Source organism: Mesoplodon densirostris, chromosome 15, assembly GCF_025265405.1.
Source record: "Mesoplodon densirostris isolate mMesDen1 chromosome 15, mMesDen1 primary haplotype, whole genome shotgun sequence".
Classification (NCBI taxonomy): domain Eukaryota; kingdom Metazoa; phylum Chordata; class Mammalia; order Artiodactyla; family Ziphiidae; genus Mesoplodon; species Mesoplodon densirostris.
Window position 1 is genome coordinate 29,173,784 of NC_082675.1, and position 15,378 is coordinate 29,189,161.

Genomic DNA, 15,378 nt, shown 5'->3' on the forward strand with positions numbered 1-15,378 from the left:
CCCAACCAGGGATCCAACCCGCGCCCCCTGTAGAGGAAGCGCGGAGTCTTAACCACTGGACTGCCAAGGAAATCCCAAGTAGTATGTACTTTAATTCTTTAGGGAATGGAGCCTGGGTTGCAGTCATTAGAGGAACAAAATAACACATGTGCTTCTCCTTTTCAGTCTCTTCCCCGCTCAATTCTGATTTTGGTATTATGGCTTAAGTCATCAGAGATTTTTTTTTTTAAGCTAACTAATAATCCCTAGCAAAAAATGAGGAATTTTGAATATCAGAAATAATGTAATACCAGTACCTCTGATATATCTTTTTTTTTTTTTGCGTTACGTGGGCCTCTCACTGTTGTGGCCTCTCCCATCACGGAGCACAGGCTCCAGATGCGCAGGCTCAGCGACCATGGCTCACGAGCCCAGCCGCTCTGCGGCATGTGGGATCTTCCTGGACTGGGGCATGAACCCGTGTCCCCTATATCGGCAGGCGGACTCTCAATCACTGTGCCACCAGGGAGGCCCCTATTACTCAGATTTTGACATAATGTCACACCACCTATTAAGTACCCGTTATGTGCAAAGCCCAGGTACAAATCATAAATCCTGTTCTTTTCCTTGTGTAATACCAATTCGTAAATGCTCATTTTGGCCAAGTTAAAGTAGAACGTTACCCGTCCGTTTTCTCAGGGTTATTTAAGCGTCTGGATGCTACATTCCCAATACTCTGCTCATCGTGTGCTGTCCCTTCCATACGTCTTACCTCCTGTCTGCTTCAGTCCTGCTCCATCACTCACCTTTTCTGAGGCCCTGGGGCACTTCCATGTGCTTCACTCCTGCTCTGTCACTCACCTTGGGGTACCCCAGACATATTAGTTAGCTTTCGTGAGCCTCAGTTTCTCCTGTAACATGGGTTGTGGTTGGGGTAAAATTGATGGTTGCCTGAAGGCTTAGCACTTAGCGTCCGGGGCAAGGCTGCTTCAGAGGTCCAGGCCAAATAAGATGGTGTTTGGATTAAGGGATTTACAGTGGAGATAAAAAGAAGAGGATTTAGTAATAAAGAGAGAAAGTTACATCAGTGAGATTAATGATGGATTGAATGTGGGGGTTGATGGAGAAGGAAATGTCAGTACAGTTTAGAAGATGTGAATTAATATTGTGACTGAGGTTTAACCACAAGGCTTCAAAGGAAATTAGAGTGAACAATCTCAGTCCATCCCTCTGCAGGACTGCATTTAATTTACTGAAATTGGCTGAAATTTACAGAGGAGTAGATTCTGGGCTATCTGCTTCAGTAACACTTCTGTATATATTTTATCTGAAGATATCCGTTCGAAATTTTAATTTGAGAAGGTAGCTTAATGAAATTTTGTGCTTAACTGTTTTATTTGAATTTTAATTTGGTAGAATCTGAAGAAGATTCAAGAAATGGAGAAGAGTAACGAATCTAACACAGACCTGGAGGAGCTGAAAAACGCTGACTGGGTGAGATAGCTGGGTATTCTCTCTGTTCTGTTTAGTGTTGAAGAAGTCATATCATGTTTTTTAAAATGGTCTATCTTAAGGACTATAGTATGAAATGATATTATACCAATTTGAAAGCCTAACCTAACATTTGAGGAAATAGCTATTCCATTTTTTAAAAACTATCTAATTTTATTAGAACCACCCCAATGTCTCTTGAGAATTTCAGTGTTTTAAAATATTGACCTTTCTAATTATATTAATACCATAGCATCCTTTTATATGGAAGTCAAAGTTTAAGCTCTGTTTCAGGATATAGTGAAACTATAGTGTAGTACATTCATTTATCCAATGAATAGTTACTGGATTAGGGCCCTGGGGATGCAGAATGAGTGATATGTTACAACGTTCTGCCCTGGTGAAACAGAAGACAGATTTCTGGAACAGATGATTGCATTGTATTCATGTGACTCACTGACTGTCTACTGTTTTTCCAACATGGTACTAGATCCATGTAGGAAGGCACATTTTAGGATTCTGACTTTCCATGTTAAGGATACTGGATAAATAATGACATTAAATGACAGAATCGGAAAAGATACAGATTTGGAGGATATGAACGAGTCGCCTTTGACCATGTTAGATTTCAATTGTCATATTCTTTTCTGACAGCTTTATTAAGGTGTAATCTACATACAAGCTGCACATGTTTAAAAAGTACAGTTTGATAAGTTTGACATATACGCATACACATTCACACCTGTGAAACAAACCATCACCATAAGAAAACAGTGAGCCTGTCCATCACCCCATGTCTCCTCGTATTGCTTTGTAACCCTACTTCCTGCCTCCCTCCTCCCTAGTTTCCAGGCAACCAGTGATCTGCTTTCTGTCACTATAGATTAGCTTGCATTTTCTACACTTTTATATAAGTATAATCACATAGTATATACTGGGGTTTTTTGGCTTCTTTTATTCAGCATAATTCTTTGGAGATTTCATCCATGTTGTTGCCTGTATCATAGTTTATACTTTTTATTGCTGAGTAGTATTCCATTGTATGTAAGTACCACAATTTGTTTATCCATTCTTCTGTTGATGGTCATTTGGGTGTTTTCTGTTAGCAGTATTCTTAATTTATGGACGATATCTTTTCTGAGATATTTGGAATGATATTAATCAGGAATATTTAAGAGTAAGGTTAAAAAACAAGTAGCCTATATTGTCTTACAAGCTAGTATTGTCACTTTAGAATAATATTGATTATCAGTTTCCTTTGCATAGTGTTGCTCTAGGTGTATGTCATCTTGGTTAATAAATTTTTTTAAAATTTATTTTTGGCTGCGTTGGGTCTTCGTTGCTGCACGCAGGCTTTCTCTAGTTGCGGCGAGTGGGGTCTACTCTTCATTGCGGTGCATGGGCCTCTCATTGCAGTGGCTTCTCTTGTTGCGGAGCACAGGCTCTAGGCACGCGGGCTTCAGTAGTTGTGACACGTGGGCTTCAGTAGTTGTGGTTCACAGGCTCTAGAGCACAGGCTCAGTAGTTGTGGCACACGGGCTTAGTTGCTCCGTGGCATATGGGATCTTTCTGGACCAGGGCTTGAACCCGTGTCCCCTGCATTGGCAGGCAGATCCTTAACCACTGCGCCACCAGGGAAGCCCGGTTAATAAATTTTTAAATTTGCTTTCCAAGACACTGAAGCCAGGTAAATAACTCCAGGTGCTCAGAAGTTAGCAAATGGCTAGTATAAACTTGAACCAAAAATTTCATTAACTGTCTTAAGGCAACCTCATCTAAAACAGTATGATCACTGACAAGAGACGTACTATCTCCAAAGGGAGTTACATTTGCCTAGATCACCAGCTTCTTTTTCATAAGATCATGAAAATGAACTACCTAGAAAGATTAGAATGAAATGGGGAAGGAATGAGGAATAGTATGAAGGAGAATTAGAATACGTTCAATGGCAGAATCTATACATTTCAGAATCTTTCTAGTGTAATAAGGGGTAAATGATAAAATCTCTGGGAATACATACAGTGACAGTTGTCCATTATTTTATATAACTGTTACTTAGTTTCTGAAAAGTCATTTGTAAAATTTTTGCCAACAATAATATATAATGAACTGGCTACATAAAAGAGTCTGTTTGAATCTTTCTATAAATTATAGCAAAAGATTCTAATGTGAGTAATAATCACTAATTTATCTGTTTTGAGAATTCAAAGTTTCATATGTCAGGTTTTCTTAAAGCCTGAGGAGGTGAAGAGAAGAGACAGTATTTTAAAAATGAGATGGTATTTGAATTGGATCTTCAAGGAATGAGCAAGAGAAGTTGAGACGAGCATTCCCAAAGGAGAGATCTAAATATTTTAGGGATTTATATTAGGATATCTTTAATGGCAGAATCTAAGAACTTGTCTTAAATGTTAATATTTTAGAAGATGTTCTGATGGCTATACCACAGTATTAAGTACCTCACATCCTTTTGGGAATAAGAAATGGTGTACCTTTTTAAAAAATCATGAATCATTTTTTGAGGACATTTTTGAGAAGTTTAATCAGTTATATAGGCATTTCTTATGAAATAGGTCACTTGATTTTTAATATATTATGTAGCTACTGAGCCACTTATTAATGTTTAACAACCTATAATATTTCAGTTAAATATCATATTGATTTTCTCTTTACTGAAACCGAGAATATGATAGCTCATAGGCGGGAAAACAAAAGGGTTAAAGTATAATAATATTAACACATTTAATATATTTTAAATTATAATAAATATTTTACATATATTTCATTTTCTTGAAGGGCAGACAGAGCAACTTGCTATTATTTATAGATAAGAAAATTGATATTAAATAATTTGTGCAGAGATAGTAATAACATAAAAATTGTCACTTTTGAGCATTTTCTGTGTGCAGAACACTATACATCAGCTCTGATCATCTCAACAAGTTATAAAGTGCCATTTTCTTTTATTGATGAGGAAGCCAGGGTTCAGAAAGGGGAAGCAACTTGCTGGATGTCAAATAGCAGTAGATGGCTGTTATCAGTTAGCTGTGGTCACAGTAATGCTGTGTAACTGAACACTACAAAATACCACGGCATAAAGTGGTAGCATTTACTCAGCTCATGAGTCTGCAGATCAGAGTGGTGGCTCTACTCTGTGCATCGTCCTTCTCCTGGATAATCCTGCCAGTGTGCCTCGTGCCAACCCACGCGTGATGTTCTCATGGCAGTGACAGGAGCAGAGTGACAAGCCATTGTGCATTTGTTGTTGAAGCCTTTGGTCATGTCATATCCACTAAAATTCCAGTGGCCAAGCAAGTAATAGAGCCAAACCCAAAGTCTAGTGTAAGAAACACGCACCTCTTCAGTGAGCAAAGCCATCTGATAGGTAGAACCCGAGGGCCTGAGGAACTGAGGCCATGGATGCAAGTAGCACAGGGGGTGAGTTAGGGTTTTATCCAGGTGTCCCCGCAGTTAGAGCTGGTGGATTCTCTGCTGGCATCCTACCTGCTTTTTAGTACCCTAAAATCTAATTTTTAAAATCGTTTCTCTTTGGTTTGCTTGGTGTTTTGTAATCCAAGCTCTTACTATTTTCTTTACAACTATAGCTCTTTAGAGGAAACTAATAAATTTATTTATGGATGTCTCTCCACCCTTGGCTCTTTCAGGCTCGATTCTGGGTGCAGGTGATGAGGGATTTGCGGAATGGAGTAAAACTCAAGAAGGTCCAAGAGCGGCAGTACAACCCTCTGCCCATTGAATATCAGCTTACCCCTTATGAGATGCTAATGGATGACATTCGATCCAAAAGATACACTTTGCGAAAAGTGATGGTAAGTAACAAAGAAAACTGTTAATGGACTCAAATGGTTGTTTTTTGGTAATCTTATTTGTTGAAAATGTTCTTCTCAATATAGAAAAGTTGGAAAATACAGTAAGCTCACAGAAAAAGTTACAAATGTGTAATTCTACAACCCATGGCTTTAAATTTCTGTCTACTGTCCTTTTCTTTAAGCCTGAACAACTCCCTTTAGGGCAGGGTTACTAGTGATGAACCCCCTTAGTGTTTATTTGCCTGGGAATGTCTTAATTTCTTCTTCTTTTTTTTTTTTTTTTGCCATACGCGGGCCTCTCACTGTTGTGGGCTCTCCCATTGTGGAGCACAGGCTCTGGACGCGCAGGCTTAGCGGCCATGGCTCATGGGCCTAGCTGCTCCGTGGCATGTGGGATCTTCCTGGACCAGGGCACGAACCCGTGTCCCCTGCATCGGCAGGCGGACTCTCAACCGCTGTGCCACCAGGGAAGCCCTCTTCTTCATTTTTGAAGCAGGGTTTTTCTGGGTTTAGAATTATTGGTTGACAATGTTTTTTTCTGTCTTTAAACTTATCTCACTGCCTTTTGGCCTTTATGGTTTCTAGTGAGAGATCACCTGTTCATCTGATTGAGGATCCCTTGTATGTGATAGTCACTTCTTGCTGCTTTCAATATTCTTATTTCAACAACTTGACTATAATGTGTTCTGTTGTGGCTTTCTTGGAGTTTATTGCTTGGAGTTTATAGAGCTTCTTGGATGAGTAGATTTGTATTGTTATCAAATTTTGAAAATTTTTAGCCATTAGTTCTTCACATTTTTTTTTGTCTTTTCTTGTCGTTCCAGTCCCTCTGGGACTCCTGTTATGTGCATGTTTATACAGTTTGGAGGTTGTGAGTAGTAAGTAAAGAAGAATATGTTACTACTCTGTGGTACCCATTATTGTTTTCCTTTTTCTGTCTTTCTTTGGCTAATTCCATGCAGTTCACTTGGATACGTTTATACTGAGCCTCTATACAGGGGACTAGGCAGATGGCAGTTCTAGTGGTGATTGGTTTCGTGTGGGGGAAGTTTTCAAGTTTTAGTCTAACAGGCTAAGATTTTGATTAGTTCCTTGTTAATGTGTATATGTACCTGATGAATGAGAGTGGAAATTCAGCTACTCATATTTAATCATTCAAAAACTGGATATATTTTTTAAAATATTTTACTGTTATCAATATAATGCCACTTTCTAATTTCTTTAAAAAAATTTTTGTTGTAAAGAGTAAACACAAAGGATTTTCACACAGTCTATCTGTATCTGAAGCGGTATGCTAAGATGTTCTTAATTTAATCCTCAGGTTTAAACTACATAACTATACCATAGTAATCCACTTTTTTTGGTATATTTGTGATGCTCATGATGGGAATTGAATGGCTTAGCCATATAGGATTATATTTAGAACATTAAGTTATAGAAGTACAAAACATTTCAATGGAATTTTTTCAAAATGTTTTGGTAAAATGCTTTAATTCTAACAGAGAACTTCAGATCACTCACCTTTAAAAATAAAGATGTAGATTGTTGGCCGCCGTCGGCCGGCTGCCAGTAGTCAAGGAGCAGAAGCCGCTTTCCTGAAGCGGGCTTGGGTGCTCCAGAGCCCAGCCGGCTGCTCCAGAGTCTGGCCGGCTGCTGAACTGCCTTGTCCGGCAGCTGCGGCAATGGCTAGGCGCAGGGTGCGGGTGCCCCAAGGACCGCATAACCGGGCGGGCGCCCCGAACAGGCAACCCCGCCGAGGGAGGTGGCCATGGTGGTTGTGCTCGGGCGCACCAGGCGCTGCGCTCCATGCCCGGGTGGTGCTGTCGCTGCTCCCTGGCTGGTCATTTCAGAAATTGATGAGCAGATCCTAAAAGTCACATGGAATTACAAGGAACCCAGAATAGCCAAGACAATCTTGAAAAAAGAACAATGTTGGCGGATTCACACTTCCTAATTTTACAACTTACTACAAAGAAACTGTAATCAAGACAGTGTGATGTTGGCATAAAGATAAACATAGATCAGTGGAATAGAATTGAGAGTCCAGAAATAATTCCCTTCATTTGTTGTCAGTTGATTTCTGTGGGATCCCAAGACAAAAGGGAAATATCAGTCTTTTCAACAAATGATGCCAGGACAGATGGATATTCACAAGCAGAAGAATGAAGTTGGACTGCCACCTCATACTATATATAAAAGTTAACTCAAAATGGATGAAAGACCTAAATTTAAGAACTAGAACTATAAAACTCATAGAAGAAAACAGGTTTGTGATCTTAGATTAGGCAGTGCTTTCTTAGATATGACACCAAAAGTACAGCAACAAAAGAAAAAAATAAATTGGACTTGATCGAAAATTAAAACTTTCGTGATTTAAAAGACAATATAACTTGAGAATGGACTTGAGGATATGGGGAGGGGGAAGGGTAAGCTGTGACAAAGCGAAAGAGAGGCATGGACATATATACACTACCAAACGTAAGGTAGATAGATAGTGGGAAGCAGCCGCAGAGCACAGGGAGATCAGCTCGGTGCTTTGTGACCACCTGGAGGGGTGGGATGGGGAGGGTGGGAGGGAGGGAGATGCATGAGGGAAGGGATGTGGGAACAGATGTATATGTATGACTGATTCACTTTGTTATAAAGCAGAAACTAATTAAAAAAAAGTGAAAAAAAAAGTGGAAAAAATTCCCTTCTCATAGTGTTGTACAATAATTACTTGAAAAAATATATAGTGATAACCTTGCATAAGATACTCAATGAATGTGAAATTAAGTATTACATTACATTGAATGTTTTTCACACAAAAATGATTTTCTTTCCTTTCCCAAAAGGATATGGCTTTTTAACATTATAATATTAAATGTTACATTATACTTCTGAAAAAAAAATAAAATAAAATAAAAGACAATATAAAGGAAGTGAACACAACCCACAAAATGGGAGAAAATATTTACAAATCATATATCCAAAAAGGGACTTGTATCCAGGACATATAAAGAATTTTTTAAACTCAACAATAAAAAAGACAACCCAGTTGGAAAGTGGGCAAATAATTTGAATTATTCTCCGAAGAAGATATTTAAGTGGCCAATAAGCACATGAAAAGATGCTTAACATTATTAGTCATTAGGGAAATGCTAATCAAAACTGCAGTGAGATGCTACTTTACACCTACTAGAGTGGCTAAAATAAAAAACACAAATAACATGCTGGTGAGGATGTGGAGACATTGAAACCCTCATATCACTGGTGGGAATGTAAGATGGTACACACTTGGGAAAATAGTTTGCTAATTCCTCAAGGTGTTAAACATAGAATTTACGGCCCAGCCATTACATGCACTCCTAAGAGAAATAAAAATATTTGTCCACACAAAAATTTATGTATGAATGTTCATAGCATATTTATAATAGCCAAAAAGTGGAAACCATCCAAATGTTTATCAGCTCATGAGTGGGTAATATACAATGGAATATTATTCAGGCATAAAAAGGAATGAAGTACCAATACATCCTACCACCTGCGTGAACCTTGAAAACACGCTAAGTGGAAGAAGCCAGACCCAAAAGGTTACATAATGTATGAGGGGTTCCATTTATTTGAAATTTCCAGAGTAGGCACATCAGTAAGACAGTAGATTTGTGGCTGCCAGTGGCTGCGGGGAGGGAAGAATGAGGAATGAGTGCTAATGGGTGCAGCATATACTTTTGGGGTGATAAAATTTCTCTGAAGTTATTGGTAGTGATTGCAAAACCTTGTGACTACTTAGAACCCTGAATTGTACACTTTAGAAGGGTGAATTTTGGACTTCCCTGGCAGTCCAGTGGTTAAGACTCCATGCTTCCACTACAGGGGGTGTGGGTTCAATCCCTGTCAGGAAACTAAGATCCCACATGCCGAGTGGTGCCGCCAAAAAAAATAAATAAAGGGGTGAATTTTATATGTGAATTATATCTCATTAAAGGTCTTTTTTTTTTTAAGCATTACCAAGTTCCTTCTATTTATTTACCTTGGTCTAAAGCCTGATCAGATGATCTGTTGTTTTTCTGATGTTTTTGAGCTCTTGAAAACTTTGTCTTTCTTTGATTAATAGAAGCCTAACAGAGGAGGCATTTTATTTCTAATTGTCTTAACCTCTTTTTTCTTAAGTATAAACCAATTATTCGAGAAGACTAGTCCAGTGTAATGAAAGATCCTTGTAAAATGTATAGTCAGGGGGTTGGTGGTGGTGGGATGAATTGGGAGACTGGGATTGACATATATGATTGGGAGATTGGGATTGACTAATATGTATAAAATAGATAACTAATAAGAACCTGCTGTACAAAAATAAATAAATAAAATTCAAAACAAAAATAAAGATGTAGAAACTTAAACATTTTTTATATAGAAGTTATTTAAGGCATTGTGGCTCAAAAGTAAGATCAAGTTCTATAACTGGTCTCATTTACTTATGGGCCTACTATTTGTGTTCATCTAGAAATCATTTATTGTTGCAGCTTCAGAGAGCTTGTTTCAGGGTGTGTTCTGTATTTATATTAAAAAAAAGTAATTTCACTGACCCAGCAGCAGAATGGAATTTGCTGTTACTTTTCCTCCTGCTAGTAAGGACTTTGACTGACTGACTCACATCAATACTGGCCTGCCAGCTCCCTCATGAGCACTGACACACATTTTGTAATTAGGATCCAGGATCCAGTTTCTGACTAGTGAGGAAACTGATGTTAATGTGCTTGTTTGGGGAATGGAACTCACAACTTTGGCCTTACTGACTCCATTATCTCACTCAACCCTGCTGTTGTGATGGAAAGAACATTAAAATAAAAGTATACGAAAAATAGCTAGAAAGAGGGCTTCCCTGGTGGCTCAGCGGTTAAGAATCTGCCTGCCAATGCAGGGGACACGGGTTCGAGCCCTGGTCCGGGAAGATCCTACATGCTGCAGAGCAGCTAAGCCTGTGTGCCACAACTACCGAGCCTGTGCTCTAGAGCCTGTGAGCCACAACTACTGAGCCCACGCACCCACAGCCCATGCTTCACAGCATGAGAACCCCGTGCACCACAACGAAGAGTAGTCCCTGCTTGTCACAGCTAGAGGAAGCCTGAGCACAGCAACGAAGACCCAGTGCAGCCAAAAATAAAATTAAAAAATAAATTAATTAAGAAAAATGCCAGTTAAAAAAAAATAGCTAGAAAGATATGTGTTATCCTGTTCAGGAGTAGAAAGGTCTGATTAAGTTGTTCATACAATAAGGATTTTTTTAAAAGTCTTGTGTAACATGAAGTCCATGGGTGAAGAGTGGTGCCACGGTAGGCCCCCAGCTCTGCTGCTTGGGTACACGCCCTCCTTAAACCAAGTACTAGTGGTCACAAGCTTGGCTCAGCTCAGGCAGCTTTCACTCCTAACTCTAACCTTAGGGCTGTCCTGTCCTCACTCAGGACTGGGGGGCGGGGGGCACAGGGAAAAGGGGAGTGGATGATGTCAGCAGGCTTGTCACACACTCTGAGTGGTCGCATTTGTGGGGGGCAGCCACTGGGCCTGGGAGCAGCAGTTCAGGTTCTTTTTTTTTTTTTTTTTTAATTCATTTCTCAAGTGACACAAAATAGTGACATTGACAAAAAAATCAAAACTCATACTGCAATAAAAAATTAATAACCAATTGATTAATGATCCTGAGCAATTCAAACAGTAATTAAGATTGGGAAGTACATAACAAAACTGTCCATGCCCTGAAGTCTTACAATTCAGATAAGAAAATACTTTTAAAAAGTTTGACCAAATTTTATGATAATTCTAAAATTGGGCATGACATTCCAGTAACAAATTGTGAAGCTTAAAGAAACCTTTCTAACCTATCAAAATTAAAAATATATCAACTATTGGTGCTAGAGGAATAAACAAATTATCTTTTTTCTCTCCAATAAAATTGATATTATAAAATTATTAGAATATGACAAGATAAAGAGTAGGTCACCAAAGTAGAGTGAAAAAGTATTATAGAGGTTTTTCAGGCAATTCATAATAAAAATAGTATGCTGATTTTCTGGATTTTGAGGAGTTTAAGGTATTCATCAGTTTTTTAAATTTGTAGTTTGTTAACATTTCTTTTTTCATCTATCTTTTATGAGACTAATGACAGAAAGTGCCTACCAGTTCTGTTTTTTCATATGAGGTTGGGAAATAAGTATGACTTAGGGTCACCACAACTGTGCCTTCTGAGTGGTCAGAATGTGAGTTTAGGTGGGGGGTTTTGGGTAGGTTTTTCTTAAATTTCTTAAAATTTTTGTAACCTGTTTCTTTAAAAAGAGAGGATGTTAGGGCAAGAGTCAGAGTCAGACCAGGCCCCTGCCAGGCTCTTCTGCTCACTGACCCTGTGAAGGGGGCAGACACCACCTCGATCCGAGCCTCAGCTTTGTCTAAGAATGTGAACCATGTCCCCACTCCTTCCCATTACCAAGATTTTGTACAAGGATGAAAATAAGAGGTAAAAGACTTTTTGTTGTTGTTGTTTTGGCTGCGCCACCTGGCACGTGAGATCCCAGCTCCCTGACCAGGGACTGAACCTGTACCCCCTGCAGTGGAAGCACAGAGTCTTAACCACTGGAACACCAGGGAAGTCCCAAAGACATTTGAAATTATACAGTAATTAAGCATAGTATTACTTTTTCCATTCACATTCATAATTGTAGAAATTATTTGTTGGAAGGATGCATCTTATATATAATTTCCCCAAATATAGAACTAAAGTGGACGTGGAGTTTCTTCAATTCTGCGTAGTTATTTTTGCTCTGAATCATTCAGCCATTTACGCTCCATTTTTATTGATTTGAAATGCATCCTTGGTGGAGCCAGATTCCACTTCAGTAATTTTGAAGTGACATATGTTGACATACGTACCCAGAAACTTATAATGATAATCCTGTAGTCACATGAATCTTCTACTTTTTGTCTTCTTTCAGGTAAATGGTGATATTCCCCCGCGGTTAAAAAAAAGTGCTCATGAAATCATCCTGGACTTCATCAGATCAAGACCTCCTTTAAATCCAGTACGTAATTTGACATATTCCCCCTGTTTGGAGAGCACATAATGAAGTATTCTCCTCTAGCCTGTGACCTCTAGAACTCAGCTCTTAAAGGAGTATTTACACTGAGCTTTCATTCTCAGAATTATGAAGCCCAACTGTAAATTACATTCTTAATTCACAAAAAGTACTTAAAATTATTCATACAGGCTGTCTTAGGATATTTTAACTCAAACAACCTGAGTTATGGTGCAAAATCTGTCCCAATACCTCCTAGAATAACAGCTGAATATGATACCAAGTAGTTCCTGGTGTGGGCTGCCCTCCCCGTTTACTTTATGGTACAAACACTTCACCTTGATTAAATTGTCATTTTGATACTGTTTTACAGTAAACCCACCCTGCTGTACCTCCTCTTTTGTATTAATTATCTTCCTCTGTTGACGGGGTTCTTTCTAGTGACCATGAAATCAGGGTGTTCTGATCTGGTTTGAATGTTGGTTTGCGTTTCCTCTGTTCTACACTTACTACCCCCCAGCTCCACAGCCAGTGCTCACCAAGGCCTCTCAAACCCCATGTATGTTCAGTAACTAGAACGGGAATGGTGTTTCTTTCTCAGTTTGTGAACATCTAAAACATAATTAATGATCCCTCTTATAAATCTTTTTAAAATAAGGGAAAGAGGCCACGTAGGAAATAATTTTAAGAAGGTGGGTTGTGGTGGAGCAGAAAGAGCCTGGAGTCAGATGGGCCCGGATTTGCACATTAGCTACACAACCTAGCGGCCACATGTCTCTGAGAGAGTTGATCGGCCTCCCTGAGCCTGTATTTCCTCAACTATAGAATGAAGATAATACTCTAAGAAGGTTGTGATGACTTACTCAAAAACGTTACTTTCAAAAACAATAATCATAATAGGTAACGTACAGCTTACATTTCAGTGGATTGCCTGTCACAGCACGTAGGGGGCGTGACTACAGCTGCAGCAAAGCTGACTCCTTAAAGTTACTTGAGCACATGTGACTGAACCACTGTGAAATCCAATAATCTCCCTATTGCTTGAAAATGGTCTTTTATCAAGCAGTGTTGCAATCAGTAAAATATAATTTCATAACGTACTGTATGAGTGGACTTCAGTAAAAATTATTTAAGGACAACTACTCAAGCAAGTCTCTATAGCCATTATATTTTTTCTAAGGCCTCAGCCAGAAAACTGAAGCCTACTCCACCACGGCCACGGAGCCTCCATGAAAGGATCCTGGAAGAAATCAAAGCAGAAAGAAAGCTGCGGCCCGTGTCACCAGAGGAAACCAGACGCGGCAGGTTAGGTGAGTCCGGGGCATCGCTGGAAGACAGCACAGCAGCCCAGTGAGAGACTGCCGTCTGCAGGGCCCTCTCCCTCTCTCTCTCTCTCTCTCTCTCTCTCTCTCTCTCTCTCTCTCTCTCTCACACACACACACACTCACTCACTCACTCACTCACTCACTCACTCACTCACGCTGGAAGTCTATACTTGAGATTCATGGAATAGGAATTGTTTCCCCGTGATGCTGAGTGTAGGAGAGCACCGCGCTGCATAGTGGACAGAGCTCTGCCGACCTCTAGGCTGTGGTTTTAGGACGGTCTCTTCACCTCTCTGAGCATCGATTTCTTCGTCAGCAGAAGGGGGATAAAAAGTCCTCTACACCTTCATTATGACTTTCATGTAAGAATTAAATAGGATCATGGTCAAAATACTTTATAAATTGTAATACATATACATACATGGATATTACGTTTTAGAAATATAAGTGATACATAGTTTTACTTCAGGTTTCTATTGTCTTAATTATGGTTTGAAGATGTGATAAGAGACTCAATTATTACTGATATCACTTATTACTCACGTTCCTTTATATTTATTACGTTTAATGTTTTTTATAAGCACACATTGATTTTCATTTAGAGCAAAACCATATTATAAAATGTAAACATTTTTGTTTATGCAGCTGTCCTCCAATTTGTAAGATTAAAGACGCCCAAAGAATTCAGGGAAACAGTCTCGTGGTGCCTGAGCAGGACAGGAGCCGGCCCTGTGGCACTGTCTCCTGGTTCTCTCCTCCGACCTCTTCTGCCTCTTTCAAGCCCTGCTTGCTCGTCCAGTTTCTATCCCGGGCTCCCTCTCCCTGAGCAACCACATCCTCCTCCAGGGTTTGTTTCTGGTTTCCTCAGCTCCCGCCCTACAGCGCAGGTTCCTCTGAAAGTTCAGACCCACACGTGCAGCCGTCTGCTGAGCAGGGCCTCCTTGCCCCTCACTCAGGACAAGACCCACAGCCAGCGGTGACCTCGCCTGCTTTCTCCTCCAACTGTCTCCTCCTGGTTCCCCATCTCAGAGTCCGAGACAGATTGCTCAGCATCACCTCTGACTCTTACCCAACAGCCAAGCCCTGTGGGTTTTACTTCTAGGTCTCTCTAGTCCTCCCCCCTCTGACCCAGGCTCTCCTCTTCTCCGTCTGGTCAGTCGCGTCCGCTCCAGCGGCTCTCCCTGCCTCCCATGACTCTGTCACTGCGCGCTGATGTTCTTTTGTTTGACTTTTGGCCATTCTGTCACACCGTGGCCTCCGTGGCAGCAGGGCCCACGTCTGTCTTGTCGGTTGTTATGTCCTGGTCTCCACTGCAGGGACAGTGATGAAAAGTACTCCCAGAGGTGTTGAAATAATAGCATGTACCTTCCACATACAGAGCTTCAGAGTGAGGGCAGGCTGTGTGAATTTATCTCTGTCTGATTTTTATGGCAGCAAGTGTTTCCCTTTAAAATGATGTTTAAAACAAATCCATATGAGCATTTATATAATAATGAGCCAGAACATATACATGACGTAAATGGAGAGTTCTTATTCTGGGAGTCCTTGCATGAGCCTGAGGACGGTCTGTGAATCCCTTGAAATATAACAAATTTGTATTTATTTCCTAAAGTGTATGTATGTGCATTTTCTGGAGAGGGGGTTCATAGCTTTGCTTAGATTCCTAAAGGGTCCACAGCCTCAAAGAGTAAGAACCACTATGGAAAAATA

The 15,378-nt window shown here is 39.9% G+C and overlaps 1 protein-coding gene across 3 annotated transcripts in view; it reads left to right on the plus strand.

Annotated features, from left to right (window-relative positions):
• The window catches only part of SPIRE1 (spire type actin nucleation factor 1), a 190,116-nt gene that overhangs the window by 138,836 nt on the left and 35,902 nt on the right, over positions 1–15,378 (plus strand). For all 3 annotated transcript variants that reach the window (XR_009534557.1, XM_060119578.1, XM_060119579.1), the window contains exons 5-8: positions 1,396–1,473; positions 5,136–5,300; positions 12,263–12,349; positions 13,524–13,653. Coding sequence is in view for 2 of the 3 variants with exons in the window: in XM_060119578.1 (XP_059975561.1) it covers positions 1,396–1,473; positions 5,136–5,300; positions 12,263–12,349; positions 13,524–13,653 (460 nt within the window). In the remaining variant the exon portion in view is untranslated. The remainder of the gene's footprint in view (positions 1–1,395; positions 1,474–5,135; positions 5,301–12,262; positions 12,350–13,523; positions 13,654–15,378) is intronic.